This window comes from Lingula anatina, chromosome 2, assembly GCF_051362555.1.
Source record: "Lingula anatina isolate TDL-2025a chromosome 2, LinAna3.0, whole genome shotgun sequence".
In the NCBI taxonomy this organism is placed as follows: Eukaryota; Metazoa; Brachiopoda; class Lingulata; order Lingulida; family Lingulidae; genus Lingula; species Lingula anatina.
In genome coordinates, this window is record NC_141768.1 from 49,146,701 (window position 1) to 49,166,002 (window position 19,302).

Here is a 19,302-nt window from a genome sequence, read left to right on the forward strand (position 1 = left end):
GTCGCAGTTTGCTGTTAGTCATGTGACGATGCATCAACAACTTTTACCACCTTGCACGTGAGAAAGAAATATATAAGATCGTGGTCATGTGATAATATATCAGAAAGTAGAGGGTTAGAGCTCGTGAATACGCCTCTCTTCTGCCATCGGTTTCAAAGCTACCATGTATCTTAAGTTTATCTTGCTGGTTATTTTCCTGGTCGTCGTAGACGAGGCACTGTCCCTTGGTAAGTGTTCTAAAAGGCACAATCACTACCCGTCAATGTTAACATGTTCATTGTTCGCAGTCTTTATGTTTAGTTGTGAAACTGTGCAAGCAATAAGCCGTTGGCAGGGAATTTTTTCAAATTGATGAAGCGTTTTGAATCTTTAGCGTTTGAAAAAAGATTCTAAACAATTAGTATGCATATGAATCATTATGTAATCTCTAATAATTTGAACATATAAAAGCTGAATAAGATACTGATCAGGGGAAAACTGATCAAGCTCCATTTCATGGAGCATATTGCACCAGTTAATTGTGATCCTTTCGGTTCAGAAGGAAATATTGAGTATTTAGACATAAATAAAGGCGTAACGGGGATAATACTATTAACTGTGAAAAATGCCAGAAAAAAATTAAGCAAGGACATATAAACAAATCTCATTAAACTGCCAGGGTACTTGGTTGTTTAAGGTACCAAAAGATCGCCCCCTGTGCCTTTAATTTTTCATATTTTTTTTAGATGAATGCATGTGTAATGGAAATGAATGAATTGTTTTGAATATAGTATACTTTCATCAGACACTCTTTAATCACACTCATAACATGATATTAATATGAGTAGAGGCAAATATACAGAGAGATAATATTGAGAGTTGTACTAGTAGGCTAAGTGTTGTATTATTTAACTATAGTATTATGTTGTACTAAATATGGTGTCAGTTGTGTACATGTTTTTTGGTTTTGTAGGTATAAATCATTGGAAATTTAGAGAAAAATTACAGGAATACAGAAGACAAAGATTACATTTAGAAGTCCACCGTAAACTTGGTGGGAAATTCCCTGATGCTGTTTCTGATATTTTCCCTGCTGAGTACTTGACACAGCCATTGGATCACTTTGATTCTGAAAACAGGGTAAAGTGCTCCAAATTACTATAATATTAAATTTTTATGTAAAATTTCTTGAATCCCTTTAATCTCATTAAGAAGATTGCTTTAGACTATATCTGCTGTATGATTGTCATAGAAAATGTGATTTTTAAGATATATTTGCACTAAAAATATATACAGTGTATATAGTCTTTAGTTTGCCATTGTGGCATTGCCACAAATCAGTTTTTCATTACACCAAATAAAGTAGTTAATTTCTTAAGACTAAGTTCTATGATATGTAGGCAACTTACAAGCAGAGGTATTGGGTGAACTCAGGGAACTGGATAAAGAAGCAAGATGGCCCTGTATTCTTGTTCATTGGTGGAGAAAGTGGCCTCTCTGAATTTGATGTTATTATGGGTAGGTTTAATACCATATTTTGGTGAATATTATATGTTTGTAAACTGTTGGTTTTGGTTAAAGGGCTTTGTATTTTTTAAGTCAACAAATCTGAAATATTTTCAAAAGAAAAAAAAAAAAAAAAAAGAACCAATTCATGGTATTATTCTTTGTCACAGAGTTTGACACATTATTGTTAAATAGTGTTGTATTTATATACATTTTTTAAAATGTATAATTTAACTCAAAATTGATATTAGTCATGCATGGTACATGTACGTTCTTACACTACACATGAGACAGAAGGGATGATAAATGTGAAAAGTGTTTAGTGGAATTATTAGATAGGTAGGAATGAAATCGGAATGTATTTTTTTTACCAGTCTTTTAATTAAAAGTGGTATTAATTCTCTTTTGTTTTCTTGCATGTCAACAACATTTTAGGAGAACATGTGCAGCTTGCTGAGAAGTACAGTGCTTTAATTTTTGCTGTTGAACATCGGTTTTATGGTGACAGTCTCAATGATGATGGACTGGAGTTGAAGAATCTCAAGTTTCTTTCCAGTCAGCAAGCGTGAGTGACACTGAATTATAGTTTTTACTTTCATGTAAATAAGTCAAGCTTATAACAAGTGGATTTTAGAAATGCGGATACCGTAATGCACTCATAATGAATTTTACATGAATTATCAGTTTGTTGATCCATTTTCAAATAAACGTCTTGTCACCAGGAGTGATGCATTCTTAGAAAGAAATGAAATGAAAAGATCAAAAAAAAAAAAAAAAAAAGGAAAAAACAGCCATAAATGAGTGTTGTATAATAGATAAATTTTGATATTCTTTTTTTTTTAGACTTGCTGATCTTGCATCATTTTATGAACATGCTGTCAATAAGTACAATTTAACGGAGAGAAATACATGGATCTGTTTTGGTGGGTCTTACCCTGGGGCACTGTCAGCTTGGTTTAGACTAAAGGTTTGTTTATAATTACTATATGAACACACCAATGTGTGTATTATAACGTGAAATTCAATACAAACCAATATCTTTAATTAATATTTTTAAATGTTTATTTGTTATGGCCAAGCTTTAAGTTTTTTTTGCAATGTCCTATGTCTTGTTCCAGTACCCCCATATTGTGCATTGAGTATTATTTCAGTACCCCCATATTGTGTATTGTATGTGTTCAGCAGATGTCCTATGTCTTCTTCCAGTACCCACACATTGTGTATGGTGCCATAGCCTCTTCAGCCCCAGTAAGAGCTCAAGCTAACTTTGAAGGTTACAATGATGTGGTGGCCAGCAGTCTAGCTGATCCTGTGGTGAAGGGTTCGCAGGAGGTAATATTTACATACTGCTGTATGCCAGCTTGATGTTGATATTGAACTGTCTTTATATTGACTTTGTCTAGGTAGAATTTTAGAATAAATTATCCATTAATAAATTAACAGTTCATTGTAATTTTTAAAAATTGGGTCTCAGAACAGTGCTGGTAGCACTACTTTTGTAAAAGGAATGAGTTTATCTGGTTTTATTGATCTTAAGGTAATAAAACCCTTTATCTTTTGGTCCTTTTGAAACAGAATTTTGGTAATCTGAAAATGTAACATTACAGTGTGCGTCAGCAGTGAGGAAAGCATTCAGTCAAGTTGATGACATGCTCAAAAGAGGGCAGCACAGACACCTTGCTGAAGACTTCCAGTCCTGTGGAGACATCTCCTCTCACTATGACACTGTCACATTTGTGAGCAACCTTGCTGACCACTTCATGAGTGTGGTACAGTACAATGGAGAGATGCCCAATGTAAATATCAGCAGACTGTGCCAGATGATGACAGGATCCAGTGACCCCTATTATAATCTGATGACTATCAACAAGGTAGGCTGACTATGGTTGTATTCCCAGAGCTTTTAGATCGATCTATCCCCGCGGGGAGTCTCACTAGATTACTGTCAGATAAGACGGCTTAAATGTCCGTCCCGCCTACTACAAGCTGTAAGGGGGTAATTAACTTGTGTGTCCGCTCGGCTGACAGCTATTTAGCGTGAACCCCCAGGGAGTTAGTTCGATCTAAAGTAGATCGATCTAATCTCTGGAAATGGGGTCTATGATCACTCCAATACAGTGGTATGTCCAGTAAAGAGCTTTATCCACCAGTGGACTAAGTAGGAAGTGGGAAGTGAGAACCATTTTGTTTCAACAACTTATGAATTTAGAGTTATTGGGTTTTTGATATCTCCTATTTTCACCTCATCATATTTCACTGAGGATTACATTTACATATTTGTTTATCAAGATGTAGTTATTAAAATAAGATCTGTCACTTTGTTCTTGGCTATGTCTGAGTTGCAGTCCAGTTTATCAGTGGCCAGCATAACTGTGAAAAGTGAAGTAGAAAAGTAGAAGAGCTTTAAACAGATATATAACTCTGTTTCTGCTTGATTTATTTATAAAATGATGGCATTGTTTTTCAGATGATGTTGAATGCCACAGAGGAGAAGTGTGTGGACAACTCGTGGGCTAATTACACCAAGAAGCTGAGCAATGTGACAGTGACCAGGGGAGACACAGGGATGATGAGACAGTGGATGTTCCAGACATGTACACAGTTTGGATACTGTAGGTGTAGATTATTGTACACAGTTTGGATACTGTCAGTGTAGATTATTGTACACAGTTTGGATACTGTAGGTGTAGATTATTGTACACAGTTTGGATACTGTAGGTGTAGATTATTGTACACAGTTTGGATACTGTAGGTGTAGATTATTGTACACAGTTTGGATACTGTAGGTGTAGATTATTGTACACAGTTTGGATACTGTCAGTGTAGATTATTGTACACAGTTTGGATACTGTAGGTGTAGATTATTGTACACAGTTTGGATACTGTAGTTGTAGATTATTGTACACAGTTTGGATACTGTAGGTTGTAGTGATCCGTTAATTAGAACTGAGTCTTCTAAATTTGCATACATCAGATATGTATATATTTGTACGTTTTAATTATTCAAATATACTTAGACATGACATGTTGCATGGCAGTTTAAGAGAAGTTCATTTAAAATGCAAATCAAGGTTTAATTTAAATGTATCTACAATTAAGTTAATGTACATAGGCATGGCATGTTTCATGACAGTTATGAAAGCTAATTTGAAATGCAAATTAAGATAGAGTATAAAGGCAGTGACTGAACCGCAGAGACGGGGAGACTTACAGACTGAGAGAGTTAGAGATAGTTATAGATACGGTAGAAGAAACCTGAGTCTTCAGGCGCTTGAATAAACCATGTAACAGAAAACTATTCCTGCCTGTGTCAGTTGTCTTATTGGTGAAAATGTAACTCTTAGAACAAGTGTATAACCACCGACCGGTTATTACAAATGGCGAGCTCCCAGGTTTCACCTTAAGCAGCTGAGACAGAAAGGCAGTTTATAGTCAAGATGCTGTATGAAGACGAGGACCAGTATGAAGACCCAGACATCTACAGCAGGCTGTTAGATTGTCTGGGTGGAATCAGTAGTGTTCTGAAGACGCAGGAAACAAGTAAAAGAGATGCACTTTTACTATCAAATTCCCTAAGAAATCTGTGGGAAGTAATGAAAGAAGAAACAACAGAGTATGACAACGAAAACGAACTATCTTTTGAAGCAATAATAAGCAGCATTCGGCTGGAAGTGGGGCAGAGAACCACAGTGGGTGAGGACAGCTGCGATGAAGAGACAGCAATAGGGAAAGAAGTTAGAGAGGGGATCCAGAGCAATGAGGTTGTGATCAGCGGCGTTGCTGATAAATCTGCAAAAGAAGAATTCCCTGGTGCCGAGATGTTGCAGCTCCCCGATGGAGGCAACAATAATGTGGTCAGTGATGTTGCTGACAATGCAAAATCTCCCGAATTTGAGATTTTGAAACCCCTTATGACCAGTGGCGATTCTGATGTATTAAAGTCCCCAGATGCAGAAATCTTGCAGTTCCCTGATGAAGAGAGGTCGTCCCCCTGTGATGCTGAACTGTTGAAGTCCGCTGATGATGAGATGTTGAAGTTCCCCTGTGATAAGATGATGAAAACCCCTGATGTTGAAATGCTGCGTGTTGAAAAAATGGCCACAAATAAGACCAAACTGGTTGAAAATGTGTGTTACCATGAGGACAACGAAGAAAATGACAAACAAGTGAAAGAAAAGACTGAACAAAATAGATACTATGAGAACAATGACGGAAATGACAGAAATGATGAACAAGTAATGGAAAAGGAAAAACTGCATGTTGGAGAAATGGACAATGATAAGGCCAAACTGATTGAAAATGCGTGTTACCAGGAGGACAATGAAGAAAATGACGAACAAGTGAAGGAAGAGAATGATCTGCGTACTGAGGAAAGGGACAATGATATGGTGAATTTGAATATACTTGCTTATTACAAGGATAAAGACAGAAATGAAAAACAAGGGAAGAAAACAGATGAGTTCCTTGATGCGTTAGAAAGAAATGAAAAACTTTACTTGAACTTGAAAGGTACAGAGAAATGGAGGTACCCACCTCATTGCAAACTAAGGCATTTTTTTTAATGAGATAAGTTGTCCATGAGTAATTTTTTATAATTATTTTTTCTTGTATTCAATGTATAAAAAAATGGAGGTATCAACTTCACTGGATTTTTTTCAATAAGGCTACTAAATTGTCCTAAGATTGATTTTCATGAAATTTTCTGTTAATTTTTATATGTGGCACTTTCCTTTATTTGCATCCAATTTTTTAAAAAATGCATGCACCAGTTTTTATGTTGTGAAATGTGTACTATCTATTGACTGATTTAAGTAAAAGATGTAAGGCAGTAAGATTTTTATTATTAAATATGTGTGTATGTCTATGCAAAGCTAAAGTATGTATAAAAGCCCTTAAATGCTTATGTGAAGCTATAGTTGTTTTATTATTGTTTAAATTGTTAAAAATTGGTTAAATTTGATTAGATGTTCATGTACCTTGTATCATAGCTTAACATAATATCAATTACAGTGTATAAATAAGTGTCAGTGAAATAGGTTTTTAAAAAAAAATTAAGTTTCTTAATTTTTTTCGGTAAAAAAGGTGTAGATTATTGTACACAGTTTGGATACTGTAGGTGTAGATTATTGTACACAGTTCTCACACTAGATGGACTTCCAGTCAAACTTGTAGTGTGTATTAACACACATATTGTTAACATCTACTCTTGTATTTATTGATCAGATCAGACCTGTGATGTGGGTAGCAGGTGCCTGTTCTCACACCAGATAGACTTCCAATCAAACCTGCAGTCTATATTAATACACACATGTTATTAACATCTACTATTTATTAACCAGATCAGACCTGTGATGAAGGTAGCAGGTGCCTGTTCTCACACCAGATGGACTTCCAGTCAAACCTGGACATCTGTCAGTCTGTGTTTAACATCCCTGGAGAGGAGGTGGCCAGGAGGGTGGACTTCACTAATGCTTACTATGGAGCAGACAGACCCAAGGGAAGCAGAATTGTGTTTGTGAATGGTAAGGAAACACTTGTGTACAGGCTTGCACAGGTACAATTATAAAGTGGTTGTAAAGATGTAAGGTTAATTGTGTAGAGCTATATCAAGTTGTGGAAATTTTTCCTGTTGTAAATATTTGGGAAGCACTTGTCAGCTCTCCTGCACAAATGGCTAAGTTTCTAGTCATTATGGTTTGAACTACCTCTCTACTGCCTGTCTTAGTAAGCTGTATGATTGTAATAAGCTTGCCATCAGTAGGGAAGCCTAATTTGGGTTATTAAGTTATATTATTTCACTATCACATCATATGTTTTTAATTCAGGCTCCATAGATCCTTGGCATGCCTTGAGTGTACTAAGAAACCAGAGTTCCACTGAGGTGGCCATCTTCATTAATGGTACTGCTCACTGTGCTAACATGGAGTCTGCAGTGCCACAGGATCCTCCAGCTTTAACACAGGCCAGACAGGTAAGTGATCATGTCTTAACACAGGCTAGACAGGTAGGTGATCAAGTCTTAACACAGACCAGACAGGTAGGTGATCAAGTCTTAACACAGTTAACTTGATCACAGTTCTGTTTTGTAGTTAGATATTAAAAACTATATTCTAGTTACAGAACAAACCTGATTTTCATTATTTTTAGTATATAATTTTTAAGACAACAAGTAGGGAAATTCCATTTTTTATTAAATAGCTTTTAATAAAATTATGATACTGAAATTAATATCTCCATATTTTTTTCAATCCAGAAAATTTCCGACATAATTGGAGAGTGGCTGAGAGATGCTACAGGACATGCAGGCAAGAAAGATCCCAATACGTTATATTTTCAGAAACTCTAAAAACAGATTGAAAAATAATCCTCATAGAAATTGCAAAAGCTCCTCTGGAGATGGACCCTGTGATATTTAAATCATACAGATACATTGGAATTATTTTCATGTGTAAGTGATTTAAACTAAGTCAGGTGTTTTAATGATTTTAACCATGTCTATGAAAAGCTACACATTTGCATCAAGATATTCTATAATGAAAGACTCACTATTGAAATATTGTGATGCGCATTGATCATATTAGTGTGTCTAGTCTTTCAGTAATGCAGGACTGTCATAATTTGCCATTCATTACCATGATTCATGAAGATTGTCAAGTTGCACTGTGATCAGAAGGTTGCCTGCCTTTCTGTTGACTATTTAATAGAGTGTTATAGCATTTTATTATTACTATGCACTTTTTGTGTTTTATAACATAGAGTGAACATTTTAGAAACATTTTATTAAAATTTAAAAATGCATTTGCACATCTATTTATGAAGCTGTATTTATAAAATGCATTTGCACATCTATTTATGAAGCTGTATTTATAATCTTAAGTGTTCGGAGAAATTTTGTTTTACAAGAAACTTTGAAACAGCTGCCTTTATTTCTTATTGCATGTATAGCATATTAAACCAATGGTGCTTGAAACGCATCTTCATGATTGTCCATTTACTCTTTTATTTGTAATAAAATGTTCTAAAATAGCTAAACAACAGTTTGTTGTTAATAAAATGTAGTAAACTAAAGTTTAGCTTGCAATCTTTTCACTGTTTCATACAGTCAGCTATTACAACTTCAATCTGTAAGACAAATCTCTGCACTATAATATTTCAATAACTAATTTGACACTGTTACATTAAGTCAGCAGTGAACAGCAGTGACCCTGGGAATGAAACTGTCATTAAAATATGCACCACCTCACCAATTTATTACAGACAAAAGCTTACATTCAAGTTATAAATATTATTATATAGAGAATATTTATCAAGGAAAGTGTGGTTCTCTTCTCAATTGCCTATTACGTGTAACTAGCAAGCACATTAAAGAAGTGAAAGATCTCATCTTTGTCAAAAACACCGACTTCTGTGTTACATTCTGAGCATTTGACAGGGTAGTAGACATCATCTGTGCTGGGAGCTGCCACTGAGGACCCACTGGGACACTGTGGGACACTGGGGACACTGCTTGGAATGCTGGAGTCTGGTAATGTACTGTTTGTGTCACAGGTGGCAGCACCACTGCCTTCAGATACAGCACCACCAGGCACCACTGCACTGGTCTTTATGCTTCCTGTTGAGTCATTCCTGTCGCTATCAGTACTTTGCTTTGATTTACAAACACTAGACAAATCTGATTCTGCAGGGAAACGTTCTGGTTTTGAGGAGTTCTTTTTACGCTTACGACTAGTTGTCATGGAGCTTTTAGGGTAGCGTAGAATTTCAGTTCGGTCCACTTTGCAGTTCATAACAAACATAGCTCTATACTGCTCCTTGTACAGGTCGTGCCTAAAATATATATGATCATTTCTGCCATTACAGTTGGTTCTAATACGTACAAAAACTAGCAGAAAATATTTGTGGAAATTAGCCATGTAATGGTTTTCATTACTCAACAACTTTTACATAACTTAATTTATGCAGAAAGTTTTTTCACAATTGTTAACATTGATTTCAACCATTTTGGTTCTTAAAGGATAGGTTTGTGGCAGATGATACAACAAAAGTTGACTACTGTATAGAAGTCTGAGCTGTGCCTACCTCTGACAGTCCAAGCAGAGAGATGTCATACAGGCAGGGCAGTTCAATACTGCATCACTCTTGGGCAGTGGCTTCACTGCAGGTATTTGGCCTCGCTGTCTAGACCCAGTACTGCCACCTTTACCTGGACTTCCTCGCCTGTAACCCCCTGGCTTGGCTACCTTAGAGGCTGTGGGCTGGTATCTCTCTCTAATTCTGTCCACCCATCTCTGATCCTCATCATCCATGCCAGGGTCATAAAGAAGATCATCATTGGACAGCACTGGATGTTTGGGAGGGCCCCCTTGCCCTGCTGTGATACACACATGAAAGAAAAGTTTAAAACTCTTAAGGATGTTATTACAAAATTTTAACTGAAAGTTAAAGCTTTTTGATAAGCATTTTTTCAGTTATTAATATTGGACAATACCAAATACATGCACAACAATATAGGTATTTAAAACATAAATCATTTTTGGCGAGTTGGAAGTAAGAAACACAAGAAATGAATAGATAAACATTAAATACTGCATAATTCCAACTGTTACCTTTGTCTGCTTGCTTATTCTCTTCTTCATCAGAATCAAAGTAAATGTTGTCATAACTTTGCTGCTGAGCTGGGTCAGACGGACCAGCACTTTCTGGAATTGAAAGTGTGTCTTTTTAAGTATTCATTAAACAATTTACCAGTATAAAACAACTTCTAAGTTACAAAAAATAAAATATTATGAAGATAAACAGTGGCAAAAACACGGCCAGATACTGACACTGCATGTAACTCACCCTTTCTTTCTCTCTCTATTTCCTCCAAGGTTTCATCCAGCTCCATGTTCATTTCTTTCTCAAACTCATCCTCACTAGAAGACTCTTTGCCAAGACTGCGTCGTCGAATGCGTCTCTTCTGTTCTGGCGTGCCATGTAAGAACTGATGGATCTCATCCTCCGAACTGAAATTCATTAATTATACTTGTAAACATAATGAATATAAGTAATTTTACTTGATAGCAAAACAAAACATAGCCCCTTCTCACAAGCACTTAGAAGGGGGCACTTAGAATGGGCACAAGATTACAGTAAGGAGAAGAATAAATATTTCATAGCTTTAGGAAACCGGAGGGGGGTCCAAACAATGTGACTTCAGGTTACCTCAGTCTTCATCTTTACATGCTAGGTACTAATCGCCATCGGGGCAATCACCATTTAATTTTTGTAAGACCAAAAACTGAGGCAAAGCTTCAGGGTACCGACCTGTCTGCACTCTCTTGGTCACTATCTTCTTCTATATCGTATCCATCATAATCCTCCAGTATAGATGAATCCATATTTTAAGACTGATTATCTAATGATGTAGAAAAATGGCACAAAACCTCTTACAGGGGGGAAACCTCGGTTAATCTTAGCAGGGCGCAGCTATTTTCACAAAGTAAAACACGTGACGTAATGTCTTGGCTAATCAATGCGGTGTGTTTATCAAAATAAGCATTTTTTGTATGATTAAAAGAAAAAGAGAAATTTGTACTCATGTCTCATTGCACTTTAGTGCAAATAGTGATCATATTCAAAATTATAAATATTTTAGTAACTCTAAACTCGTTACAGTATCTACACGCGGTTACAGCAGAATAATTTTTTTGCTTAACGTGTGCATTAAGTAGGTAAGCATAAGAAGCTGAAAATACGATAGAAATCAAACATTGATAACAGGATCATAGCAACAATATCATATTAATGCGAGTAACACGGTGCATGAAAAACTGGCTGTCACGCTGACCCAACACGTACTGCTAATGACTAGTTCCTTAAATATATCAGGAGTAATACAATAGAAAGAATAAAAATTAATCGCAAGATAATATTTTAGAACACATAATTTGATCAAATATCATTAACTTAAATATTAAAATAATAATAGCTACAATAATATCATTAATTTAACTTGTTAAATAAACAAAAATCTTATCCTCCGTTAACAAGGAACAAAGCTAGAAAATCTTGGCAACCGAAGTGCCCGGATGTTGATTAAGAAAATGGCTTCTGGAACTGCACTACACTGAAAACATTTGGAAATTTATGACAATGAGTCCACGATGCGATGCATTGCGGACTCGGTAATATCACCGTTAGACAAATAAACTCACGCGTTATTAAAGTGACTAAAAGGCGCATCCTGCTGTGGACAGACAGTTAATTCAGTAGCAGTTCAAAACGGCAAACATGGCTTTAGATAGAGCTAAGGTACGTATTGTAAATATGTCAGTTCGAAGCAATTAAAATAAACAGTTTTACTGTGCACGAGTTACATTTATGTTCCAGTCTGAAAATACTGAGTGCAAAAAACGATGCTTTACTCTAAAACATCAATATTATAGCTACAATATTCTGCTTCTGCAGTATGTGTTTGGAATAATACAACAAATACCAGTGTGTATTTTTTTTAGATGGTATTCCAGATACTAGTATATTCTGTTATTATTCTTTCATAAATGCATGTAAGCACAGCTTGATTAAGATAGGAAAATGCTATTTCCCTGGAAACTTTAAAACAACATACATTTGGTGGCAGCTTCACCATTCCTTGCGTTAAGTAATGAATATATGGGACAGAAATTGTGCACTTAAATCCTGCTGTTGACCATTTCATTTTTATTGGTAACATATCTGTGAAAGACTCAAGGGATATGTTTATCTTTTACTCTTACTTTATTTTTATATGGACATAACGATGTGTCAGTAATGGTGAGGTTCTATTTCCAGCATGCTGAGACTCCACTCCTCAGCTGTAGTAAGACCCGTGGTCTGCCAGGCCTCCCACCTTTACCAAGATCTGCACAAAGAGAAAGGTCTGAACTGTACCAGGTAAGACATAATGTATATTGTAATATGGGGAGACATTGACCCTTCTCTTACACGAAAAATAGTATAACACAGAAGTTGGTGTTTAACAAAAACAGTATATTTCACATCTCTCTACATCAGGTGTAAATATATGGTTAGAAAGAAGTTATAGTTAAATGGTTTATCTGGGTGTGTGGGTGTGAAGTGATTAAGAGGTATAGCGAGGATTACATAATGATAAAAACATTTGATTGCAAAATATAATGTACATAATTTATATATCTTTAAACAGGTGGTGTTGAAAAACAGTGAACATCCTCCAATTATGAAGGGGACCTCATGGACTCTGGCTGCTCCATTTAAAGAGGAGAAACATTACCGGACTCCCAGTGAGTCCATTGCTAACAACTACACTCCTACAGCCAGTGACCTCAAGATGAGAGAACTACTCAAGAGAAAACCTCCACACAGAGTAGAAGGTAGCTGGAATATTTTTTATCAGACTTAATGTAGAATTGTAAAAGTCCTTTTGCTTATAGTTTGTGAAAGAAACTGATACTTTATGAACTGATATTTCTTTTATGGTTCACATAAAGTATATAGCTGAAGAAATTTTTTAATATTTTATGATAATAACTGTCTTACGTTTGATAAAAAGCTATGTGGGCCCTTATATTAAAACACATGTTGTAAAATCTTTATTTTTGTATTTTTCAAGTTTTGTGTTTAATATTTTTTTATTCCTTTCTTTAAAACTGTCAAATACCCCTATATCATACTTCCTGTGTACCAGTTCTGTGTATTTGTATCATTATTTGTAACTCAAGGCTCTGTCAAGTCTCCTCGCAGACGTGCCCAACAGGTGTCACCACGTGATGGTGTACAGAATGGGATTCAGATTTCACCAAGGTCTGGAAAACAGAAGAAAACTAAAGAAAGAGAAGAAAATGGGTGAGTTATCATTCTATTTGTTAGTTGTTTTTAAGTTGAAATCATTCTCAAGTATTACTTATTAACAAAAGAATTTAATTAGCATTTCCCAAATTTATTTTGGAAGATCTCTGTCAAATATATCACACAAGCAATATCTGCACATATTTAGGGTTTGTATCTACTTGTATGTATGATGATATGATAAAGTTCTATTCAAAGTAAAGTATTATCTGTATAAGAGAGAGATGGCTTGTGTTGTCAGGCATACCAATGGTGTGGCAGAGGAGCCATGTGGAAGTCGTCCCATTACGCCAGTGGAACAGCTCAATATTATGAAGAATATAGAGGATGAAATGCGGCAGGTTATTGGAGAACCTTCAGATAGAGACATGGAGGTAAGCTGGAGCTGACATAGTGTTATGTGTGGACATTGTGTTATTTGTGGACATAGTGTTATATGTGGACATTGTGTTATGTGTGGATATATTGTTATGTGTGGAGTGTGTTAGGTGAAGCAGTGTGTTTCTATGTATTAAACAAAGTATATACTATGTATTGTCAGGAGTTAGGGATATAAGTTATACATATATTTGTTTTGCAGCGTTATTATTATTACATCAACAAAGGCATTCAGAAGAGCATGCTGGCTCCCCAGCCTCCAGAACAGATGAAGAATGTCCACAAACTGATTCCAGACGCCATCTTGTCCAAGCCTGAGCTGGATGGAATGGTGAAAGACCTTCATGAGGAGGTCACAGGAGACTATGAGCTGAGTCTCAGGAAGTGTATTGGTAAGTGACCTTTTTATCTGTAGGAAACCATGACTTGACTCCAACTTAGTTGTGTTATGGCAATGAACTATTTGCTGTCAGTATTTGATATGGTTTGAGTGGACAGTAATTGTTTTATATTTTAAACATTAATTGTAATATTACAGTGGACTACATCCTCAAAGATCCCACAGAGAAGGAGCGTCTTCACATTGCCTGGGTACCGCGTCCTTTCCCTCAGAGGATCATCCGTGCTCCCGTACCCTGGCATGATAACTACGCACAAATGAAGGAGGAGTTGAACACACATTTGTTTACAACTAACCCTATCATGCAGGAGTTACAGAATCTTTGGTTCAGAAGGTACAGAACTCACAGCAAGAAGACTAAACACTATGTAACAAAGTGTATGAGTTGCATTCAGCATAGTGCGTTTTGAACTTTGTATAGCTTCAAACACAATTCCAAAAATTTACCCAGTTTGAATCTTATTGCCACATACAGATCAAACGTAGCACATTACTTTAAACATATAACACCATTTCTGAGGGTGCATTCCCATAGATTTTAGATCGATCTATCCCCGTGGGGAGTCTCACTAGATTATTGTCAGATAATCCGGCTTAAATGTCCGTCCAGCCTACTACAAAATGTAAGGGGGTAATTAGCTTCCGTGCGCCTCGCTGACTGCAATTTAGCGTGAACGCCCAGGGAGTTAGGTCAATCTAGTAAGATCGATCTAAATCTGTGGGAATGCAGCTTCACTGTTTGTGCTGTAACCAGGTGTAAATACTTGTGTTTTGGTACTTTGTTACATATTAACACATTCTATACTGGTCCTACATTTGATATTATATACAACACAATTTTACCTTGCAGTTTCAGCCACTTGAGGTTTGTGAAGCTTGAAGAGCTGCTGGCAGCAGAGCTTCCTCTGTTACCCACTGAGTTTGAGTCCCTGGTAAAGAAGCAGTGCTGGGATGCCCATGATATCCTGACTAAGAGGTGAGTTAATACACTGAGTTTGAGTCCCTGGTAAAGAAGCAGTGCTGGGATGCCCATGATATCCTGACTAAGAGGTGAGTTACCACAAAGACTAAATACCAGATAAGAGATCTGTACATGCTGCACTGAAGCTTAATGTAGCCCTTGATGCTAAATGATGAGTAGTAAGTCAAAGAGAATTATCCTTTTTTATTATGCAAGCTATTCTTTGTGTGCATACCAGCTTGTACATGTACTACTATTATTTAAAGTCACCTGTTAGATAAGTGCACTGTGTACCTGGACTATTTCAGCTGGATCCCAAGCTGTGCCCAGCTGTTCAGAGAGAGACCTGAACTGTGGGAATATCTGGTGCCTGAAGATGACAATGAGTCTACAGAGCTGGTGCAGGAATTCTTTGGCAGCGTGGCTGCACTCATGTCTCTGCAGCTACGAAGCATGGTGGTCAACTCTCTGGCAGACTTCCTCAAGTTCTTTGAGATTCATGCTGTAAGTTTTAATATACAGGTTTTCTGAGATACATGCTATTTTGTGTTCTTTTGGATTTAGGTTTTTGCACATTCAGGTATTTTGACAGAGATGTGATAGCTGTACATGTAATAACCAGTGCATTGCAGGAAATCATTTTCTTGTGGAGTAGTGGCCTTAATGGGTATACACAGTTTTATCACCAAATCACAGTGTATTTCCAGACATCCAAGAAGGTTGGTCAGATTCCTTCCCATCATTTTACTATGTTGCTCTGTCTATTTCCAGGCTGGCAATGACTTTGATGGGGAGTTTGATGAGCTGCAGTTTGTGATGGCCCAGGTGATGATCATCAAGTTGAGAGTGGAGGAACCCAAGATTTTGTTTGACCCGCCATTCAGGGAGTGCAAGGATATCATCCTCAGATGTTTCTCTGACATCATAGCCAGTGGAGAAGGTATCCCCAGGGTAAGTGTATGACTGGGTTCCCATAGATAAATTGATCTAACAGATCTGAAGGCGTTTCTCACTAAATTGCTTTCAGCTTAACCAGCTTAGATGTCTGGCCTGCCTACTAAAGCTGCTAAACGATAATTAATGACCCCTAGCTTCAGTAGGCGTGACAGACATTTAAGCCCCTTAAGATGATTGCAATTTAGAGAGAATTCCCTTGGAGATAGATCAATCCACATTTAGTACAATAGGGTCTGGAAATGGTCCCAAAGTGTGTTCTCTGACACCATAGCCAGTGGAGAAGGCATTTAAAGTTACAGTGTGTCACCATAAAATGCTTTGGTAATGTACCTTGAATATGTATCTTGATTGTGTAAATGGCACCCTGAATTCTGTTAATATCATCTAACATACAAGCTGACATGGCCTCTTCTAATGCTGATTTAATAATTGCAGGTGGAGGTTGAGATGGCCCCAGAAATGAGAGGTCAGAAATTGTTGCTGCGGTCAGTGAAAATAGAAGAAAGCTTGGTGACAGATTTTACAGACAGAGCCATGGAGATCTTCAGAGTGAACACTCTGGGACCACAGAAGTAAGATCAAAGTGATGACAATAAATTCTAGGTAAAGGAGTTAACATTTGAGATCTAGCTTTTAAAGTAAATACTATTGAAGACTTGTAGAAGCAGTTGCAGGTGATCAAAAAGACCAATCTAATCTTAACGACATTTAATCTCTGAAATTGGTTTTGATAATTTTTTGTAAACCTTCCAGGTATTTGAATACATACAAAAAGTACAGTGACCTCCTGAACAACAAGGCAGACCAAGACGTTACTGCGTTCCTCAAAGAAGAACATTCTATTCTGGCATTCAAAAAGGTTTGAAAACACAAAGATAGTAATGTGAATTACTGATAATAAATTAACATTAATGAATTATGTTAACCAATGTTTCTGCACAACACTTAAAGGGTTTGAAAGCACATAAATAGAAATGTGAAGTATTGATAATAAATTAAAATTAATGAAGAGGATTAACCAATGTTTCACCAGTTTCACCAATCAAAATAATTCTTTAAAGACAGGATATAAAATCTATAAACCAGCTTCAACTGTGATAAATATACTTCCAGAAAATCCACAGCTACATTGACCTGTGGAATGAGATAGCTCTGTTGAGGATCACAGTGCCACTGAGTATGTTCTGTCTGGACTGTGTGGACCTGAACAGGGAGCTGTGTGACCGCTCCAACCGGCTCAAGGACAGACTGGTCAGTTTTGAGGTCAAGGAGAACAAGGAGCTGAATAAGGGGTGAGTAAACTGGACAGTACTTTTAATATGTAATAAAGGGTGAGTGAACTGGACAATACTTTTAATATGTAATTTGTTACTGAAAATTGGGTGGGAAACAAGATACATTATCACAGTTAAGTTGACTTATAATTGACTGTTGTTGTTGTTGTTCCAGAATCATCAGGCAGTATGATGAGATGTCAGAGACACTAAGTGGTAAACTGGAGACTACAGCTGATGTGGTAGAGCTAACACATTACCTGCAGAATGTAAGTGGTCTTACTTATATCACAGACCTATTGGACTCTGTATAACACTGTTTGCTATCATATGGTAGTATTGTATAGAGAACATGAAGTGATGTGATATTACATGGTTTAATTGTGTAAAGCAGTATGATGTCAGGATATTATACCAAAAAGAAAAATAAGTCTTGTTCAATTGTTTATCACAGGTCACCATTTCAGTTATATTTACAATAAATTTAAATTGACTTGCATGTTTTTATCCTTTCTACACAGCAGTTATAAATACACAAATTTAAATATTTAGATTGATGTTCTAGCTGACTTGTAATATTTCCAGTCTACTGATGTGACAGCCTACAAACTGAAGGAAGAGGTAGACGAGGCAGGAAACAGACTCATGTTTTTGTTGGATTATGCTATATTTGAAGGTAAGAATTATTTTCCTGATTATTATTCATTTCTAAGAGGTAAACTTTTGATTTTCTTATGTTTTTTTTTCTCCAAGAAATACTGAAGTACCTGAAACACAGTGTGTCCTGTGCCATGGTATCGCCTCCCTTACTATATCTGCTCATTAATAAAATGTATGTTATTGTAGCTGAGGACTTGAAGATTAACAGCAAAGTGTTCAAGTGGCCCAAGTCAGTGGGTAAAGTGTTTGAGTTGGCCCAGGGACGTATCTCTAACAGACGGGAACAAGTCGAGGAGGCAGTCAGGGCCAAGACACAGGCCTTTGAACAGAAACTCACTGAGTACAACAAGGAAGTGGAGTCATTCCGCAAGAAAGAGGTATGGATTCTGAAGTAAAACATTCAAAAACTTCTTGGAAGAATAGTTACAATTTGCTACTGGTAATAAATCCATTAGTATAAATGAGGGGTCGTATTTATATCATTTTTATGGTGAGTATGAAGAGATAAAATTTTGTGCCTCTCTTTTTGTGCCAAATTGATTTTTGTTTGACTGAAATTATGTTGAAATATCTGTATCGTTTGACTTTGTTATTGACCTATGTTGTTCCTGTTACTGTTACAATGGTGTGTATATTATATTGTAGATTATGAGTCCAGAGGAGATGAAGAACAATGTGGAGACCCTGACCAAGCTTCATGACAACCTGGAGGCCGCACGTGATGAGCTGGAGGCCATTAATGAGGAGGAACGCCTGCTGGAGTGGGAACTGAGCACCTTCCCCATTCTACAGGCCATGTTCTCAGCCAAGGAACCCTATGATAAACTCTGGAAAACTGCCCTCAACTTCCACCAGAAGAATGACATTTGGACCAATGGTAGGTTGAAGAAATATATACAATCTGTAATGCACTATACATAATACTGCACTACACCATAGACAACATTTTACCAGATTGTCTTGCACTGGGGGTAGACCACCTCACCACAGAGATCCAAGCCTTACTGCAGACATTTTCATATAGATCTCATCAAAACCTTTTTACAACTGAAGCTATATGTTTTTAGTAGAACTATTTACAGAGCCAGTGAAACTATAAAGACAGTTATGGTTTTCAGGTCCATTCCTTGGTCTGAATGCTGAGGAGATAGAGAATGAGATCAGTGATATGTACAGAACAATGCACCAGTTGACCAAGAAGTTTGCTGACCAGGCAGGACCTAAGAGGATTGCAGAAGCCAATAGGAACAAGATTGACAAGTTCAAGCAGAACCTGCCTATACTGCACACTATATGTAACCCTGGTATCAAGGACAGACACTGGCAGTTGGTGAGTATAT

The 19,302-nt window shown here is 36.7% G+C and overlaps 3 protein-coding genes across 5 annotated transcripts in view; 2 read left to right on the forward strand and 1 right to left on the reverse strand.

Moving 5' to 3' along the window:
* Positions 1 to 5: 5 nt before the first annotated feature.
* On the forward strand, positions 6 to 8,520 carry LOC106181531 (thymus-specific serine protease). Its single transcript, XM_087003157.1, has 11 exons — positions 6 to 227; positions 953 to 1,119; positions 1,380 to 1,497; positions 1,921 to 2,050; positions 2,329 to 2,452; positions 2,692 to 2,817; positions 3,093 to 3,356; positions 3,953 to 4,097; positions 6,825 to 7,007; positions 7,311 to 7,456; positions 7,739 to 8,520. The coding sequence occupies exons 1-11, from the start codon at positions 164 to 166 to the stop codon at positions 7,829 to 7,831; spliced, it is 1,560 nt and encodes a 519-aa protein (XP_086859283.1). The 5' UTR covers positions 6 to 163; the 3' UTR covers positions 7,832 to 8,520.
* On the reverse strand, positions 8,462 to 11,243 carry LOC106181532 (E2F-associated phosphoprotein). Of its 2 annotated transcripts, none has more exons than XM_013565949.2 (5): positions 10,792 to 11,243; positions 10,327 to 10,490; positions 10,092 to 10,184; positions 9,565 to 9,853; positions 8,462 to 9,312 (listed from the first exon to the last, which is right to left on the reverse strand). In XM_013565949.2, the coding sequence occupies exons 1-5, from the start codon at positions 10,863 to 10,865 to the stop codon at positions 8,826 to 8,828; spliced, it is 1,107 nt and encodes a 368-aa protein (XP_013421403.2). In that variant the 5' UTR covers positions 10,866 to 11,243; the 3' UTR covers positions 8,462 to 8,825. The 2 variants fall into 2 exon arrangements, with proteins under 2 accessions (XP_013421403.2, XP_013421402.2); XM_013565948.3 differs by having other exon boundaries at positions 9,565 to 9,856; positions 10,792 to 11,232.
* Positions 11,244 to 11,530: 287 nt separating this feature from the next.
* The window catches only part of LOC106181527 (dynein axonemal heavy chain 3-like), a 33,378-nt gene continuing 25,606 nt past the window's right edge, over positions 11,531 to 19,302 (forward strand). For both annotated transcript variants that reach the window (XM_087004425.1, XM_087004426.1), the window contains exons 1-18: positions 11,531 to 11,778; positions 12,298 to 12,399; positions 12,671 to 12,857; positions 13,206 to 13,329; positions 13,574 to 13,706; positions 13,913 to 14,102; positions 14,249 to 14,444; positions 14,961 to 15,086; positions 15,380 to 15,575; positions 15,843 to 16,022; positions 16,464 to 16,600; positions 16,782 to 16,887; positions 17,142 to 17,320; positions 17,478 to 17,571; positions 17,888 to 17,978; positions 18,149 to 18,339; positions 18,608 to 18,839; positions 19,081 to 19,292. In XM_087004425.1, the coding sequence (XP_086860551.1) occupies positions 11,758 to 11,778; positions 12,298 to 12,399; positions 12,671 to 12,857; positions 13,206 to 13,329; positions 13,574 to 13,706; positions 13,913 to 14,102; positions 14,249 to 14,444; positions 14,961 to 15,086; positions 15,380 to 15,575; positions 15,843 to 16,022; positions 16,464 to 16,600; positions 16,782 to 16,887; positions 17,142 to 17,320; positions 17,478 to 17,571; positions 17,888 to 17,978; positions 18,149 to 18,339; positions 18,608 to 18,839; positions 19,081 to 19,292 (2,697 nt within the window). In that variant the 5' untranslated portion in view covers positions 11,531 to 11,757. The remainder of the gene's footprint in view (positions 11,779 to 12,297; positions 12,400 to 12,670; positions 12,858 to 13,205; positions 13,330 to 13,573; positions 13,707 to 13,912; positions 14,103 to 14,248; positions 14,445 to 14,960; positions 15,087 to 15,379; positions 15,576 to 15,842; positions 16,023 to 16,463; positions 16,601 to 16,781; positions 16,888 to 17,141; positions 17,321 to 17,477; positions 17,572 to 17,887; positions 17,979 to 18,148; positions 18,340 to 18,607; positions 18,840 to 19,080; positions 19,293 to 19,302) is intronic.

Excerpts from the sequence above, each read along its gene's own strand:
- LOC106181531 (XM_087003157.1), top strand. The coding sequence starts at position 164 with ATGTATCTTAAGTTTATCTTGCTGGTTATTTTCCTGGTCGTCGTAGAC. Across the intron at positions 228-952 it reads AGACGAGGCACTGTCCCTTG|GTATAAATCATTGGAAATTT; the intron begins GTAAGTGTTCTA and ends TTGGTTTTGTAG. Across the intron at positions 2,818-3,092 it reads TGGTGAAGGGTTCGCAGGAG|TGTGCGTCAGCAGTGAGGAA; the intron begins GTAATATTTACA and ends GTAACATTACAG.
- LOC106181532 (XM_013565948.3), bottom strand. The coding sequence starts at position 10,865 with ATGGATTCATCTATACTGGAGGATTATGATGGATACGATATAGAAGAA. Across the intron at positions 10,491-10,791 it reads GACCAAGAGAGTGCAGACAG|TTCGGAGGATGAGATCCATC; the intron begins GTCGGTACCCTG and ends AATGAATTTCAG. Across the intron at positions 9,313-9,564 it reads CTCTGCTTGGACTGTCAGAG|GCACGACCTGTACAAGGAGC; the intron begins GTAGGCACAGCT and ends TATATATTTTAG.